Genomic DNA, 19,544 nt, shown 5'->3' with positions numbered 1-19,544 from the left:
AACTAGTTATCAGAAGTTGCAGAGATCATGTCCAGGGTCCTTGGTGAGGCCCAAAGAAGACGCTCTCACAAGTTCTCACTTGGCAACGCCAAGTGAAGTTGTTCCTGTTTTGTTTTTTTGGTTTTTTGTTTTTTTTGTTTTTAAGTCAAGCATTTGTATTCGTATTTCATGCACTGGTTGTAATCTCAAAATAACCTCCCTGCCTCTACATGAATAAGGGTGATATATTCAGGTTCCCTTAACTCAGTGGTTCTCAACCAGGGGCGATTTTCCCCCCAATCCCACCCCCCACCATTCTAGGAAACATATAGCGATGCCTTGAAACCTATTTGTTACTACTAGGGGTAGACAGGGTACTACTGGCACCTACGAGGCAGAAGCCAGGGATGCAGCTAAACATCTTACAATGCCCAAGAGAGCCCTCATCAATGAAAAGTTATCTGGTCCTAAGTGTCAATGGTGTGAGTTTGTGAAGCCCTGCCCTAAATAGTAGGACAGTGTACTTTTCTAGAGAACATAAGATAGCGCTCAAAATAAATATTAATTCCATAAAATGAAGACTTAAATATTAAATATCCCTGTTTTTAAGCACTGAATATGTTTTTTTCCACATTCACTGGATGGAAACAAACATACACAGAGCTTTTAAGCACTGTTACAACCTCCATTTTCTCTTTGCAGTCACCCTCAATAGCTTTGCATAGAAAGAAAAACAAAGGGAATGAGTAGGTGCTAGAAAGATGGGAGGAGATGGGAGACAACAGAAGGAAAAAATAAATATAAAGAGGAAAAAAATCCTTCTCCCTTCTCTGGATGTAGACATGCCATAACACTTCAGTCAAACAAAAGAGGCATCCCACTAGAGCCAAAGAACGTCATAAAATTTTCCAAAAGCTAAAATGTAAAGTTTTGTTCTCTAGCTAATATGAGCTACAGTAAACAAACCCAATACATGGTACACAAAAGGTTTTTCAATATAACTGTGTGACCTTAACATTAAAATTATTTCCACAGGCTCATTGGGCCTCAATGACCAAGAACAGAGCCCCCTGAGCCTTTCACACAACTTACACATTTAGAATATGAAACTAAGAGTCTCCAACTGTACCCATTTCACATTGCTTCTTATCAACACTACAGAGACATTCTTGGAGTGGGCTCTCTATGTAGAAGTCAGACAAGCAATTGAGAAGATGCATTCTGGAACACAAGATACCATCAAATTAACTGAGATTAATTTCTTATAAGACATAACCTCAGCATCTCGCTTTTGGAAAAGTAGTAAACTACTCATTGCTTTCTAAATCCCCTCAACGCACATTGACCAAGAAGTCATCCAGTCTGTTCCTGGACTCCTGGTCACCTCAATGTCACCCCAATGGCAGAATTGACAATATTATTTTTCAGAGTGTCTGTTTATACACTGTTAAATTCTGTATGAACTAAGATATACAGGCCTGTCATTAATATCCCCTCAATGTCAAGAGTATAAAACCATGATGGTAGAAACCTATTTATTATCTTGGAATCTGCCTTGTTTTCTGTCTGCTTATATTCTGGGTCTGGAAACATAAATATAGGTACGCTAATGGCAGGCCAACTTGGAACACCTCTTCAACCCTCTTCTTTTAAGATTTAATGGTCCCTTGAAATTCTCCTAAATACATGCATGGCAAGTGGAGTTAAGGCAACACAACAAAGCAGGGCAAAGGAGATACAAGGTGTTCGGTAAAAAGGAGTCTGCTCTTTACTCATTCTCCTTTCACTCATCTCTCATGGAATCCAGGAGTACAACATAAATTTTTTCATGATTCTACTTATAATTTCACTTTAAATCAGGCCAGCCAAAACCAAACTCTCTGCTTCCTCCCCAAACCTCCCACAATCACCCCCTCATCTCAGTTAAAGGTAACTCCCATCCTTATAGATATGCAAGCCAAATCTTGGGGTCATCCTTGATACTTCTGTCTCCCACATGCCATATCCAACACATTGGGAAATCCTGTTAGGTCTGTCTATGTTTATATAACCAGAATCCAAATTTATCCCACCTTCCACCACTGGACATAAGCAGGAAGACCAAAGAGACGGCTACTGCAATGATCCTACTCATGGAGGTTTGGTCTTCCTGCTTATACTTCTTGTTCCACTTTAATATACTCTCCATATAGCACTCAGTGATTGTATTAAAACATAAATCAGATCCTATCACTCCTCTACTCAAAACCATCTTTTCAATGGCCTATAAGGCCCTACATAATCATGCCCTCATTTTTTCCCTGATTTCCTCTTCTATCTCCTCCTCTTCCACTCTACTTCAGCCACCCTGGCCTCCTAGAACATGTCAGGCCATCACTCCTGCCTCAAGATCTTGGCACGTGCTGTTCTCTCTGCCTGGACCTTTCTTCCCCCAGATATCTATATTATTTACTATCTCTCCCTCTAGAGAAAAAGCTCTAAAAAGACAAGGATTCACTGCTGTATTCACTGCCTAGAAAAGTGACTGGCATGAAATAGTTGTTCAATAAATAGCTGGGTAAGTGAAATAGAGATAGTCACCAGAAACCTTTCTTTGTGTTTCGCACCGGAGAGTCTCTTTGAGAAACCACAGAGAGCATGCAAACTCATAATCAGATGAACGACTCTGCATTAAAAGGTAAACATAAACCAAATATTTAAATATCTAACAGATCTTTAGTGAAACAATTATACAAATAACCTTATATTTTTTTTCCATATTAAGACAATTTTCTTTTATACTATTCTTTTTTTAATTTTATCTAATATCTACCTGAGTAAAAATGACAGAGAAAACAAAATAAAGTGATTTAAAGAGATGGTAAATATAATATTTTTTTACAAATGTATGAATTTATATTTAAGAATTTTAAATTGTCCCCCACTGCAGACACCTTCAATTAAACCTATTCTAATCTTGACTAAGAGAAGATCCAACGTCAAAATTTCACTCCCAGGCACAGCTGTTTGACAAGTGCAGCAGGAGCCTGTCAAGACACTTAGCAGCATCATTCATTCAGAACACAATGGGCTTTTATTTATTTAATTTTGCCATCCTCTATTACTCACCAATGGTAATTAGCAAGCAATTTTTGAAGGAAATGTACAATCAAGCAACTAAAAATGTCTTTTATGAAAGTCCTCCTTGAAAATAAATCATTGACATTGCAAATGGTCAATTTGTACTCTTAATTTTGAAATAAACTGTCCATTGATTTACCAGAATCTATGTTTCTGACCCTGTGGTCTAGTAAAATTCATTTTTTCTGAAGTTCTAAATTCAAGAAAAATGACAGTGACACAGTTGTTGATTTTGATTTACTACCTCAATAGAGTAAGCAATTAGAGTGATTTCTCCATTATTTGTTCAGATTATACAACTCTTTCTTTGATTGGTTCCTTCATATAGGCCCCATTCCATGAACACAGTACAAAACCAGGATTATACTAGGAAACTGGCCTTCCTGGGGCACACGATGGAGCAGGATCAAGCTGACCCAGACAGTCTGAGTTGCTGGAGTCCTCACCAACAGTGGATCAATGCTCTGGGCTGTTGAGGGAAATACTTGCTACAGAGACAACTAGAGATTATTACAATAAACTCAATCCTTGCCTCAAGAACTTGAATACTCATTATCTCAATTTATGATGCAGTTTGGGGCTTTCGGAAAAAAACAATGGCATCTGTCCTATTGTCACACCTTTATAACAACCTGTATCCCAATACACCTCCCACCAACACCTTCGACAAGTTTCAACAAGTGCAGCTGAATCATTTGAGATGGGCCAAAAGGTCAAGGCTCTGAAACTTTGTCAGCATGATTATCTAAAACCACTGAAAAGCACTCCATGTGTTTCAGAGAACAGGTAGATTTTTCTACTACACAAAAGCAGCTTTGTTTCTATATATGCAACGCCTTCTAATTAGAATCAATGATTTTTTTTTATTGTCGCTCCCGATAAGCTTGTTTGCCTAGCTTCATTTTCCTAAAACACTTTAAACGTTTCTAGGAAGGGTGAGTGTCGGCAGAACACTGAAACAGGCCTTGAACCAGGGCTGTGGTATTACATGATGTTTACAATTTGTCATCCTTGGGGGTAATTTTGCAAGCTTAAACACACTAAAGGACATATCATAAGGAGCCAGGCAATTTCATTTTGTTTGAATATATCTATGGAAATGGACCAAAAGTGTCCATACAGGCACGTTGTCATTTTTTCCTTGAGTGTGTGCCAGTTCATGACCAAAAGCAAGCATTCAGAGAATAGATCATTTATGACTACACTGTGTTGTATCAAATAAGCTACTTTATGAACAGATGGGGAATATTGTTTTTCAGACTCTGAGTAAAATAGCCCTTCACACCAAATTTCTGCTCACAATGGTGGATCTCTCAGTGACTCATTATGACCTTGCCCTTGAAAATGAGCAGATCTTACTCAAGGGTAAGTGCCTGTGGGACATGAAGACATCATACATCCTCACGACTTAGAAAGATGATGAGTAGTGGGGAATTATGTACCAAGAACATGTAATTTATACAAGGTGGGAAAAACTGAGTAATTCACTTGAGATAACAAGAGTTTTCCCAGCAGAGGTGACTATATGTCAATGGAATCCTGAGAGAATAAATAAGAAAAAAATGGTTGGGCTAGCACAGATTCAGTAAAATGAAAAGCAAGTTATAGGAGCCAGTACTGATAAGAAAAAAGTAACAAAGCCACTTTGATGAGACAGGGCCACCACTCATGGAAAACTCAAAGATCAAGACTGAAATATTTTTTCTTTTCAAGAGGATAAAGAGAACCAGGATAAGTCAGGGGTGAAGCAGGCAGTGCTTCAAGGAACTTCCAGTTCCTTGAGGTAGAAACAATACTCTGTGTTTAATTTCCTCCTGCACACATAGAAAGACCACATTTCCCAGCCTCCCTTGCAATTAGCTGGGATCATATGATTGAATTCTGGCCAATGGGATACAGGAAGAAGGGATGTGTGTCACTTTTAGACCCAGTTCCTAAAACCTTCTGCAAATCCTCAACATTCTGTCTTTCGCCCTAAACTCAGATTGTGGAGCTAATTAGGTTGAAAGATCTCGAGTTACTGTATAAGCACAAGGAGCAAGCTGTATTAGAACATGAATAAGAAATAAACCTTTATCATACCAATCCACTGAGATTTGAGCTGTTACGGAAGTTGGATTATCTTAAGATTTCCAAAAACATTTCCTTGCTATCATTTGCCTTTTTAAATATTATGTTATTGCCTAAGAATATCTCTCATCTCATTCTTAAGAAAGATTTTAGAGATCTTTAAGAGTATTGGAAAAATTAATTTGTGTTCACATCAGTAGAGAACACAGGTTACCTAAAGGGAAAACAATGTCTGGCATTATTTTCTAAGGTGTCAGAGGGAACAAACTGTCCTTTTCTTTCCTATAAGTTGAGAAAAAATATTGTATATACTTTTAAATTTTTATTATGGAAAATTTCAAATCTTCACAGAAATAGAAACATCAGAATAATGAACCTCATTTGTAACGCCATGACTAAAGTATATGTGTGAATATAGAGTTAGTGATGGCATATAGATCCACATACACATAGGTAGATAGGTAAGTAGGTAGATAGGTAGATAGGTAGATATGTATGTATATATTTGGGGTCTACTATAATTTAATCTAATCATTAAGCCAGGTACTGTGGGTAGGAGTCAAAAGTAAACAATAATCTTTGAGTATATAGTGGAAAGAACAGAGTATGAATCTCAAACTCCACAAATTACTTCACTCCGAAGTCTTATAGTGAGTATTAAAGTAATCTAGTAGCTCAGAGTTTTTAACAGCTATTTTCTTTCCCCTCTCATTTCTCTGAAGGAGTTTTTGTTCTCAGAGAGAGGTTTAATACATCCTTCCTAGTAAAAATGTAGCTCCTCCTGTGAGGGCAAGAGTATTGACTCCTCAAATATTCATCATTTATATATATATATGAATTTTATCTTTGCTGAAGCTCTTTCCCAAAAGCAAGCCTTTAATAAGTAGAGAGAAAAATAAGGAATGAAACAAAGGGCCCTGAGGCAGCATGGAGATTCTGAGAAAAGAAGAATTCACTACAAATGCAATGGAAGACAAATTTCTACTTTAGAATGTTGTTTAAAGTGGAGCCCTCCATTTTCCCTTCATTACAACTGCTCCCCCATCCCCATATCCATTCTCTTGACTAACAGAGCACTATTAATCTTTTTACCCTAGAAATTATGACTGGGAATGGCGGAGTAACAGTAGAGAGTTTAGTAGTAGTAACATTTATCACCAAAGGGTGGGCTTACCAAGCCCAATATCCATGCCCCAACTTAAAAACTAAGCACTTTTAAATAAACATTCTAAAACACGAAAAAGAAATTATTCTGAAGAGACAAGCCTGAGACACTGCATCATAAGTTTTAAGAGCAAGACCAATCAGATGCCCGATCCGGAACACTCAGAACATCTAAGTCCACTGTGGCTGACTCTAGGCTGTGCTTTCTGGTCACACAGGCAAATGGTCTGACCTTGGGAGGCTCAGACCCCAGCTGAGGCAAGTGCTGCTAAAGCAGGAAGCTCAGGTAACAAAAGGTGAGTCTCTCCTTTCACTCTGCCTTCCTCAGTCTAGAGAGATTGAATCACCAGGAATAGGTGCCATTTTAACAAGAATTTATTTAATTTGCACTCCTCTTTACTATCTCAAACATTCAGCTCTATTCTTTATTAATTCAGTCTGAGCAGAAAAAATTCCAAAGTAAATCTTAGCAGTGGGGGGTGGGGGAGGAAGTCTTGAAAAAGGGCTGACAGGCTCAGCATGAGTGCCAGTCCAAACCTTTGTTTAACAGTACTACACTCTCTTTACAGATTATAAAAGAAAATATTTAACTAATGGAAGGCTACTCATACACAGGACAATGTACGCAGCTTCTGTCCACATCTTAATCATTTGACATAACTGATAAAATAGCTTTGGTCTCTAGTCTTCCCCAGGTTTTTAATTATTTAAAGTCCTCCACAGAAAATTATTTTATGTGTGTTTCCATTTATATGTTTCCCTGGCTGACCGCTTAGCATAAGAAAAACTTGTGTTGCATATGATAGCTGCCATAAAATACATTTTAATGAAGAATTTAAACCATAAACTTTAAGAGAAAATAGAGATGGTTTGGGTAAGTCAAAGTTTCATTTCAACTGCACTAAAGCAGTAATGCTACCTCCTAAATTTTTTTTGTTGTATTAACTGAATTTGCATTTGTATTTACTAGGTTTGTGATTCTTTCTAATTTTAAAAACATTTTTCCTTATTTGACAGTAAAGGTCCTTTGTAATTTGCCCAAGGTAAATTTCCAGCTTTACTTCCCTCTCCTGCCTAGTCTGAGATTCTCAAACTACTTGGGAATTGTTTCTTTCCTTGGGCTCTTTCACATCCCTGTGCTATTACAGTGTGGTGCCTCCCCCTGAATGGCTTCCTTCCCTTTTTGTGTAAGAATCACTCTATTGGGTCAAGATGCAGTCACCTCCTCAAAGAAGCCAGACTCTTACAGACATAGCTAGAAGTTTCTTTCCTTGTTTTCCCATTAAAAACGTTTGTATAGACCTATATCACAGCCCTTATTTCATTACAGTGTAAATAACTACTCAATGTCCCATTTCCTTATGTACATGCTTCCAGGATAGGGCATGGCACATGGCTTGTACTCAGTGATCAAATGTATGAATGACATGCATTGATTGAGTGGACACATCAGTGCATATACTATTTGGCTAGGACAACAATACATTCTAGTTTACCCAGCACACTCTTGATCTACACTGATATTCCAGTGAAAGAGAATCCCTTTCAGTCTCAAAAGTGTCCTGATTTGAATAATAAATTATACGGTCATCCTAAGTTTAGAGCCTGGTGTAATTACTCATACACATTGTCCCTGTCTGCCCAGAGCCAGATCACTTCATTTTCTAATTTCTCAAGAACTTTTAAAATTAACCATTTTTTAAAATTCTTCAAAAATTTCCCTCAAAGGGATAAGTCATTCTTCCTACTCAAATACAGTATCTGAAGCCCAAGAAAATAAAAATAAATACTGTCCTGAAAAATAAGAACGCAAAGGTTTCGTTCCATTTTCTCACCAAATTCCTACCTACACCAACCTCCTCTACATGAGTGATGACACATATTAGATCGACCTATCTCCCCTCTAGATGAAGGCTGCCCAGAGTTCAAACAGATGAGAAATCAAACCTGCCTGCCCACCAAGGATCTGTGTTTGCCAGTCACACATCCACTGCCCAGGTTTACAACATCCATTGTCTTCTAGAAGCCCTCACTCAGTAATTATAGTAGAAACTAAAAAACTGAATGGAAAAAAAAAATCTCTTTTCTTCATCATTCTACCCAGAGCTTGAAGGAAACACTTCTGAAAGATCAAAGAGAATCAGACTACCTCTTCTTTGGAAAAAATAAATGTGTCTGGTTTTTCACTCTACACACTCAAATTCTTATCTGAACCCAAAGATGTCGACACAACCACTCAAAGTAAAGGTAATCAAGAAATATTCCAAAGGTCACAAAAGACGTTTCTAATAAATTGCCAAACTAATTTTCCACACTGGTGCAGTCTGAATAAACATTTAAAAATCTACATAGGAACAAACCTCAAAAGGTTTGAAATACCTTCCCTTAATCAGATCATTTATGAAAAGATCTACATAATACTTTCTAATTTTAAAAACATTATTTCAGGGCATGAAATTAGAGAAAAACCACAAAACAAATATGAACTAAAAGGAACATTAACCATTATGTAGTTAATGAATTTGCTTAATGAGGATAATGCCTCAAATATTTAACCTCATAGGGTTTTTCTCATTATCTATTGTGTTTCATTAATCCTAGAATTGCAGGGCAAAGAAACATAAACCACGACTTGCTTTGAAACGTTTGCCCAAATCTGTTACAAATTTATTTTCAGGACAAAGTTCATGAAAGGCCAGCTCCCCAGGTAACATGGATTAAATGTCTTCTAAAGGAAAATAAAATTAAACCACTACCAAATGGAAGGTTTCTAAACTGTGTTTTGGGATATGAAATCCGACTGATGCCTTATAGACTGTGGTTAATACACCTTCTGATGAGAGTATCTGTGGTTTTGCTTTTACCTATACTGAGGTTTGTAATTTATAGTGACATATATATGTCTACAGTTTGTTGAACATGTATATGCACAGATAAATATACCAGTATGTTTCTTACATAAAATCATTGGGGAAAAATCGTGCAATTTAGTTTTTCAAAATTATTGAGTTTCCATTAAATATTTGACAGACTGATGCCTCATGGGATACGATTTAGAAGCTAGACTCTCTCTGATCTTTACCAGATGTTTCACTGGTGGTGTTTCAGCCTCAAGAGACAAAGAGGATATTAATGATCATTTTATTTATCTAATCACATCAGGAAGATTTGATAAAAGGGAAAATTCAATATTTTGGTAAATTACCAATTCTTCAAAAATATCTATAGTAGCAAAAATGTTTGACGATCATTTTATATTATAAGCAGAAAGGCTGCATTGTATTTGGAAGGGAGAACACTCTATCTTACCTTTAGAAATGAGAATGACATGGCAGATTTCTTAGTTCCACTTTAACTCAGGGAGGCAAAGAGGGGGCAGTGACGTACATTGCTCAGCACTGTCTCATCCTAACCTTTAACTGACTATCAATTGTAGAGAAAGAGTACTCTGAACGTAAAATGGACACTAGCTGAAAGCCTCCTGCCACTACCAGAGTCGCTCTATTATCTTATCTCTTGCCCCTGAATTTTTTTCCAAAGGAACATAAAATTACCCTAATCATTGTCAGGGCATTGATAATAATGAAGATGCACTCACTCCTAAATACTGCCTCCCTACACCTTAACTGAAATGACAGAGTAGGCTTTCATTTAGCTAGAGTTCAATGTCAGGATGTGGAAACTTTTAGAGCACTGGTTCTCACCCTTGACTGCACATTAGAATCACCCAAGAAGCTGTACCCCAGACCAATCACATCACAGACTCTGAGGGTGTGACCCAGGTATGGATTTCAATGACAGCCAAGAACCATTGCCTTCGAGGTGCTAAGTAGGCAGGCAACAGCCAAACAACTTACTACGTCTTAGAAAAATCACTTAATTTCTTTAGGCTTTGTTCCTCTCATCTGAAAAAAAATAGTATGTGTGAAAGGGAGTTGGAGTGTTATATGTCTTATTTTTAAACAAAAATATATACTTATAATTATGAAATATTTGAAATATTTTCAACACAGTCAACAAAGCATAGAAAATATTGTAAGATACCTATGATACCTATATTACCACCACCAAGCTAAAAAGGAATTAATATTTTGCCATATTTGTTTCAATTCTCACCAAGCTAAAAAGAAGTTATTTTTCTGTATTTGTTTCTTATTCTTTTAAATAAAAGATAAGGCAAAATTCGCGGATCCCATTTCTTTCTGTTTTTTTTCTTCTCCAGAAGTATCCACTATCCTAAGGTTACTACCTATCCTGACCACACAATTTTATTGTTTAACCAAGTAATTATATACTTATAACAACTATATAATACTGTGTGTTTAAAGGTACATAAATTATATTACACTGCATATGTCCTTTAGCATTTAGTTTTTTTATTCAACATTGTTTTTTGAGATTTATCCATATTGGTATCTATCTGTCTATCTATCTATCTATCTACCTATCTATCTATCTATCTATCTATCTAGAGGTTTATATCTAGTTCATTAATTTTAAACTCCTTTATTTCATTACAAATAAACCACAGTTTATTGATTTACCCTCTGGACACTTAGGTTATTTATATTTCTCAAAAGCAGAGGTACAGTAAATTCCTTTTTGTATGTCTCTCACATATATTAGAGTTTCTCTAGGTAGGTTAGACACTCAGATATGGTTTTGTTGGATATGCTCATCCTCACTTTTGGTAGATATTCCCAAATTTTTTTCCAAAGTGGTTACAACAATTTACTCTCACCAGCAATATTGAAGCATTCCCCATTCTTCATACCCTCATCAATACTTGACATTATGAGAACTTATTAATTGTTGCCAATATGAAGGTTGTGGAGTGGTAACTAATAGTTATGCTTAGACGGTATTTTCCTAAGGTCTCTCTGGTCATATAATTGTAGTCACCACATCAATGCCAAGTCTTATCAAAATAACAAAATAAAGGATGTGGAAGAAAACCTTCTTCCACAGTTTATACTGATTTTACTTTTCCTCAAGAAATGCCTTTCGTGGCTAATGCTGGCCCACGAACCCATAAATCAGGCCGTTAAAGAGGAATGGGGACATAGCCCCAGCTCTGTATTTATTTTCTTGTACTCATAATCCAATGTTACTTAAAAAGCAAGCTGCCCAGTATTCAAGCCAAAGCAAATACTCTGGATTTTGCCAGGCAAAATGCCTGTGGAGAAATGAGTCAATTCATACAAAATTCAAAGCTGTCTTTGGTCAGTGACATTTTCGTGAAAATCTGTGGGTGGATAAAAGTTTTGCAAAATTCTTTTTTGCTATTGGATAAAATCCATCCAGGAAAAATAAGCAAAATTTAAGTGGCGACCCACATTCCCCTTAATTCCCTTATTAACACTCCCTAACCTTCCAGCACAACTGCTTTCTATTGTGCACAAAGGCAAGCCATCAGTGTTTCTGATCCTGGCAACGGAACCCTGTCCCTCTGCTCACTCTGCTCCGATCAGATAGGCTTTCCCATGAGAGGTACTGGCAGGCTGAGCATGCTTGAGCTCATTCAGAACACACCATCCTGGGAATGCTACCCAGGCATTGCACACTCTTCAACTTAATAGCAAAAAGACCTATGGTAACAACATTCGCAGCGTGCTCTCTGTTAGAACCATTACTATGGATACTGTTAGGAATGGTTAGTGTACATCTATAGTTTTGGGTTACACTTTATGTTGTCCTTTTAGGAACATGAAACAGGGGTTGGAGAAAGAAATTCAGAAATTCCATGACTTGTCCTGACGTGGGAATTTGAAACCTTATCATTTCAGAAAAATGTACTAGAATTCAGCAGTTATACCCAGAAATGTTAAAAAGTTTTGTTAATTCCATTATTCATCAGTGTTGGGGCTTGTCTAAGCTCAGGAAGGTCTAAATCGAATGATTTGGTACGTAGAAATTAGTAGACAGCAGTGAATGGACTCAGATATTTTTAATATAATATTGCCATATCTCAATTTCTAATTTAACTGAGGCCTACTTCTTTGCCTGATGAGGCCGTTACTTCTCAAGGCCTTTGCCATTGGCTGGGAATATCTCTGTAATCAAGGCCAGGCCTGGAAAGAGAGCAGCTGGTTTGGCTTTCCACAGAATAAGAATGAGATCTACAGAAGGGTGGAGTTGTTTGGGTGGGAAAAGGAAAAGAAACCATTCTCTTCTTCCAGTAAGTTAACCAAATAATAAATTAACAATCCTTTCCCAGTTCTGCCACCTAGAATCTTGAATGATCTGAATCCCAGAGTTCTGGATAAAGCTGGGGAGTTAAGAGTCAGAGATTCTGAGAATGCATTCTCCCATGCATGAAATGGAATTTGGCATCAAGGGAGGACACAAGTGGTAGTCTCTTACTGTAAGCAGGCTGTTCACTGAGTAGCCCTTTCACATACCCTTCATTTACCATGACTTTCAGAAGCTCATTGTGCTGCTTGTAGTCATGGTCACCAAACACAATTGGGTCATCACATATTCCTTGAGTCAATAAGCTAAGTGAGTGAAAATGATGACTAACTCTAACTATGGTCCACATAAAATTAATAGCAGTTAAATATATGTAAAACAAAAGTGGACTGGGTCTTATAATTTAAACAGCTCCTAACCTTTGCAACATGTGACACAGCCACAAAAACCCAAAGATCACTTCATGTCTCCAAAAGAGGAATGTGGTCATTTTCCTTGGCAAGGATCTTGAGCTTTGAATCAACTATCATCAAATTTCAAAGCAGTAAGAGATAAAACATTTCAGTTTTAACAGGTCTTTGTGTCTGGATTTCAAGAGTGTAAAGACTGGTTTTGCAAAAGGCAGAAAAATGCATCTTTTTCAGATGTTCATTCATATTAAACACAATGTCTTCTATCCATGGACTACGACCTGAGGAGACTGCTAAACTTTACTAGCAAAATTAGCCAGTTAGCTATAGCCCTACAAATCAAGCAAAGGACATGTAGCAACATAACAGTTTTCTGAAAACATAATGCTCATGATATGTATGTGTTATATGAAAATGGATGTCTTCCTGCTTAAAATATATAGTCCCAAGACTTGAATTGTAGCATTAGTCAGCTCCTAAGAAACTCTGTTCTGTGTAAATACACTTGCACTATAACATGTGTAAGTAAATGCTTTGTGGTTCTAAATTTGATATGGATTTAAATCTAGCAATCTGAATTTTACAAAGGTCCATTTAGAGTGGGGAGTGGGCAGACCAGGGGAGAGAGAAATCACCTCCCATGCCCATCTTGAACAACACAATGAAAAGCTCTGCAGGGGCCTGCAAACATTCACCTCCCAGCTTATTCTTTCACTGAAGTATTTCTATTTTTAATAGTCATCATGCACTTTAGCAAAAGTCAACTTGTTACATGCCTTTGCGAAGTCTGAGAACAGTGGGAAAAACAGGGAAATCCTATTGCACAAAAATTAATTTTGCAATGCAAAAAATTATTTTTGGATAATTCAAGCCTTTATGTTTTTTTTCAGTAAAGCCAAATCCAGCAAACTATTTTCAGCCAGGATTAGTCATAACTAAAAGGTTGGACTGTTTTCGTTCAGAGACTGAATGTCTTTCCTGCCTGCAATAGGCCAGTGTGTTCCAAACAGAGTAAATGGAAATGCCTTCAATTGCTTGTCTCTTTCTGGCATTTTTAGTGCAGAACCCTACTGACAGAATAAGGTTTTGCCGCCTGGAATGTAATTATTCTTTTCACTCCTATAACCTGGCATTCTCATAACATTCTCAACAACAGTTTCAGGTTTTCCTTAAGAAAAATCACAACATGTGGCACAATGTAATGACAAGAAATGCAATTTCATTCCACCAGAAATTCTTAAAACTTTCAAAAATACCTACTGGATGGTGAAAAAGTGCTTCTAATACTTGCATTACAGCTATCATTTGTTTGGTTTGTTTTTAAATGAATCAGACAACTTGGCCAATCTACAATGAAACAAGAACAGTGTCCAGATTCTTTATCATCAAGACATATTGTAGAAAAAAGAAACTGTCTCAGAGACCACCATCTAAATAAGTTCCTTTTCAAAATGATTTATACATTTCACACACTTAGTGTCCTGGAGCATATTCACTATCCAGAAAGTACCTATAATTTTCAGATTTTAACTCTAAAATAAATAATCCTATCCATCTAAACTAATATGAAATGCATGCTATTCTTCTGTCCAAGGGTTAAGTGAGCTGTCTGAGATTGTGCAAAGTTGCTCTGTGATCCCCCAAGGGTGAAGTCCTGCTTGTAAACCCTGAGGATTTCTTTTAGGTGTGAAATGATTGTGAAATCATTTGAGTCATATAATTAAAAAAATAGTCAATTTTCCCAAGGAACAGAGATAGGTCCAGGATCGATGTTATGAAAGGGGAAGGTGGAGAATAAAGAAACACCATGCCTACTTCATTCAACACAAAAGGCGCATTCCCCTCCTGTACCTTTCCACAAAATTCTCTCTCCTTAAAATTCAGTGAGATCCTGTGAGATCTGCTCTTGTGGTATCCCATGGGTGTTTTTATGCTGGCTATAAATCATTAACTAGTCTCAAAAGCCTGGAGTGTGCAGGCATGAGGGTGCATGAAGCAACACTTTTACTAGCCAAGTTGTTAGGTGTGAGTTCTTTCCAAATATCCGAACCACCCCTCCCCCAACCCCAATACTACCCCAGTTATTAGAGAAAAGAAATCACTGAATATTTGCTTTGGAAAAGACTGGGGGTGGTACAGTGTGTGTTCTTCTGCCCTGCACATTTCAGCAACTCCAACTTGGTGCCTGGCAGGCATGTTTTCCAAGATTTTTTTGGACACTGTGGCAGATCAATGTCCCTTGACATGATACATCTTGTACATCTGTGGAAGAGAATCAAGAACTGGAGAGATACCCCAGCAGCTAATAATTATAGAAACCTTCCTCAGACTGAAGAGGAGTCTAATCTCATGAATACCTAATCCTTCACACATCCAAAATCCATAAAAGTCTCGTGGGCCAAGTTTGAAAAAAACCCAAATGCACTTTCAGTGGGCTCCCGTGGGCTTTGGAAAACTCACCGTACACTTGTTGGGCTTCTCTCCGGAGTGGACTCTCATGTGGATAAGCAGTTTATAGCGGGCGTTGAATGGCTTGTACCTTCGAGGACACCCTGCCCAGAAGCAAGTGAAGTCTTCCCCTTTGCGCTGATCTATGTGAACCTTCTCTATGTGCCGTACAAGTTCCTCCTGCTGGTCATACAAAGCGCTGCAGTCAATCCAGCGACAGCAGTGCTTGCCCCCGACATCGTCCAATTCCCCATCCTCTTCCAGGACAGCCTGGGGCAGAGCCAGCGTCTGGGTGTGGGGGACGAGCTCTTGGTGGGGCAGGTGCGGGTGGGCGTGGTAGGGAGGTGGGGGCCCTTGGGGCGTTGGCTGCAAAGGTGGCGCGGAGGCCAGGTCTAAAGCGCTGCGGGAGAAATCATCCAAGCGCTCGGTCTTCAGCAGGCCGGCGGGCTGGCTGTCAGGGCCTGGCAGGCCATGCTGCACCACCATGTTGTTGACCATGCCAGGCTGGAGGCCGCCGTGCTCAAGCTGTTGCATGCGCTCGTACTCCAGAGAGCCGTCCTCGCCGTAGGCCGGGAGCGCCAGGCCACCACTGGCCACCCGCACACCCATCTGGCTGCTAGGGACCGAACACGGCTGGGGAATGCAGCTACCGCGCACTCCCAGGAAATGCCCATAGACCTCAGGCTGCGGGGACATGTTGGCCGGGGAAGCCCTGGACCCGTTGATGTAAGCGACCAAAGAGGTGGGAGAGGTGCGGATGATGGTATTGAAGTCTATCCCAATGCCATCGGACAGCGGGGACAAAGATAGAGCTCTCTTCTTGGAGCGGGCCGAGTGGGACCTGGCCGAAGAGTTTCGGGGACTAGGGTACGAAGAGTGGCTATTTTCCATGCCAAAAAGGTAGGATGGCAATGAGTTAGAGGCACTGTTGCTGGACATGGATGTCCCAGGAGGAAGGCTAAGCAGGTCCCCTAGATCAATGCCATTCTGAGAGCTGTGGTTGGAGGAGAGCGACGGGAGAGCCCTGTAGCCGTGAGACCACTCCTGTTTCACGCTCAAAGCAGACTGACTTTCTGTCAGGCTCAAAGTCGTGGACGCCAAAGACTCACGTGAAATAAGGGACCTGGAGCAGCAGCCAGAAAAGAAGAAAAAAAAAAAAAAAAGGCAAACATTTTAGCAGGATATGGATTGCTTAAGAGCTAAAAGAACATTGCATTGACAATCCCTTAAGTATTTCCCCTAATTACATTCTCGGCTAAACACACATACTTTGGCTAAGATAACGCAAAGGCTTTTAGTTCCAGGTAAATAACATTTTACCAAGAAGAACAATAAAGGCAAATGCTCACTGGACTAATAAAACAAAAGATCTATTGTTATGAATAATCTTAATACTTTAATGATAATAAATAGTCCTTGCTTTATTTTTAAATATTTTTTAATGTAGGGGGAAAACTTACAGACTTGGAAATAATAATTGATGTCTGTCACAGTAAACCAAAAACCCAAGCATTTATTAAGCACCTAATGTGTGCAGTACACTACAATAGGCATTGCAGGGAATACGAGTCTAAACATAGTGTCAGCCTTTGAGTAAAATTGATTTGGTAAGGTAAAACATAAACCCATGCTTGATTACAAAAAAAGTGAATCCTCAAAGTCAAAGGGTCATCCAGGAGACCTAATAAGAATTTCGCAACTTTGTTCACTCATATTAAGGAATTTTAAAGTTTTTTTTTTTTTTAAGATAGCGATTCATGCTATCAGTACTTAGTTATAATATTGAATCAACCTGGGAAATGAAAAAATATGAATATAGCTATAATATATATAAGGGAGTAACAACCTGAAATCAAGTCATATTTGGAACTATGCATATGGGCTGAGCAGAGTTTAATCATACTCTACAGTTTTGGGTTTTCCATGAGCATTGTCCTTAAATCAGAGCCACTTTGGGACAAAAGCAGATCAATAGCTTTCAGTAATTTACAATTTCTCTCCTGTTCTTACCCTTTTCAAAACATGCCTCACATGTCACAGTATTTACCTGCACATCAAAACACTGTAATATAGTCTGGCCACTTTAAAATTCATTTTGCTTTACTATGGATGGCATCATTACTTTAAAAATCACCAAAGAGAAAAGCTGTATCTCTTGAATGGAAAATTTGTCACAAAAAGCTAGACACAGTTCATTGTATTTCTCAACTTTGACATGGGGTATGAGAAAAATCTGGCTTATTTATATGTACCTGTTTTGGCTTTCTACAGAGATCCTTTTCTGACAGAAAAAAATCAAAACAAAACATCATACAGAATGTCTGTCTTCCCAGAAAAAAAAAAAAAAAAACCATTTACTACTTCCAGCTGTTAAACAGCAACCTGTTGCAAAGGAACTGAGGGAAAAGAAAAGCATTCTTATCACATCTGTTCCTCTTACTCCTTTTTACAAAATGGAAGCCAGGAACACTGTTTCCTATAAGCATGAGATATTAGCCAAAAAATATCTCAACTCCAAAATGCACATATAAGGTGATAGATAACACAATTATCGATGTGATGCTTCCATCGAGAGAAGTAATGTTTACCAATAACAAACAAAGCAGGAATTTACGTCCAGTTGCCCTTGACACAGATTTTTTTTCTTGGTCTACATCCTTATATTCAGACCGAAGTCCTCTTGCAAGCCCAAAGTGATTTCTGAACCATCTGTGTTTTAATTCCCCATGGACACTTTCAATTATTTTCCCAGCATACCCACAGCATGCAGCTCTCCTTGCAGAGCTCAGCTGAAGGTTCCTAGTGACTGGATGTCAAGGGCCTTTTGGTCCCTTCCCCAAGAAGATCCAGGAATTGCTTTCTGACCCAAGTCAAATCAGTAGTTGTGTCATACATGAGGCGAGACAACTGACTGCTTTATACCCTGAGGTTGAGAAAGTTTATAGAACATTCTCAGATGATGCATTTGCCTGGTCACTGTCACACTGGACCATTTTAGATTTTTAAGCAGTGACTAGCAGGCAGAAAGTATTTCATCCACTTGTATGTACTTTGCATATCTAATTATATTATTTGGTTTGAGGGCAGACTATAGTGAAACATGGTTATTTGTTTCATTGTAGAGATATTTCTTATTTTTCTCAAATTATACTTAACTATGGTTCAATTTAAACCTGCGCATAACTCCATGTAGGCATGTTCCTTAAGTCCTTAGACATCTCAGTTTTCTAAAATAGTTATCATACATTTTTTAGAAAGCAATGTCTATATTCTATTCACTAAGGCAATCATACGCACAGAGAACTCTCCTTTCTATCTCGAATATGTAATAAGAACAAAATTTCCAATAAATGGTCTTTGCCTAGCAGCTCTCATCCCTCCTGTGCAATTACCCAGTTCTTTTAATCTTTCTAATCCATGTTCTAATCCATGAAACATCTCTCAAATACACTAGCTCTCAATAAGAGTTCTCTTTCCAAGGAAGTTATATACTATCTCTACTGTGCCTTAAATGTAGCTGATTTCCTCAATAAAATTATCTTTCTCAATAAAAGTCAAAATCTTTCAACGTAAGGGATCATTTTACTTCCCCCAGTACCTACCAGAGAGTTATACATGTAACACGTTTTCAAAAAATTGTTTATTAAGAAGGTGAATAATCAATATAACTAACCATCGTTTATAGCTTACAAAGCATTTTCTCTATACATTATTTCATTTAATACAGCTTGTAAGGTAAGTAAACTGGGTTTTTTTTTTAAATAACCTCTATTTAAGGGCCAAATTCCTTATTGGCAGTCACCTAGCTGGATCACATACATCTTCTGTTGTTTTCCCCACATTATACCCCATATGTGGTCCATAATGCTCTGGTTGATTAAAGGACCTGGTATGAGGCTTAAAGTCATATAAGCTATGATTGGAGCCCAAATTTTTTGTTCTCTTTCTGCAACAATATGTTGAATGACTGTGAAAGATTCCCAAGGACTCTTTCCTATAACCCTTGCTGCTACGCACATCAGGTATATGGGAAAGAAAGTGACAGAGTTGTGGTGCTAGCTCTGTACTGGGAGCAATCTTCATTTCCATATGTTCATCTGATCCTTGAAATATTATTTCTAGTGACTGGTTAATTTGGAGCTATATGTGAAAGGAAAGAGA

General features: G+C 38.1%; 1 protein-coding gene across 6 annotated transcripts in view; it reads right to left on the bottom strand.

The window, feature by feature from the left end:
- GLIS3 (GLIS family zinc finger 3) overlaps positions 1 to 19,544 on the bottom strand; it is a 420,354-nt gene that overhangs the window by 256,951 nt on the left and 143,859 nt on the right. For all 6 annotated transcript variants that reach the window (XM_025051464.1, XM_025051463.1, XM_025051465.1 and 3 more), the window contains one exon: positions 15,396 to 16,506. In XM_025051464.1, coding sequence (XP_024907232.1) covers positions 15,396 to 16,506 — 1,111 coding nt within the window. The remainder of the gene's footprint in view (positions 1 to 15,395; positions 16,507 to 19,544) is intronic.

The sequence above is a fragment of the Pteropus alecto genome, unplaced genomic scaffold (genome assembly GCF_000325575.1).
Source record: "Pteropus alecto unplaced genomic scaffold, ASM32557v1 scaffold95, whole genome shotgun sequence".
NCBI classification, from domain to species: Eukaryota; Metazoa; Chordata; class Mammalia; order Chiroptera; family Pteropodidae; genus Pteropus; species Pteropus alecto.
This window is presented reverse-complemented; position numbering and strand designations above follow the sequence as displayed.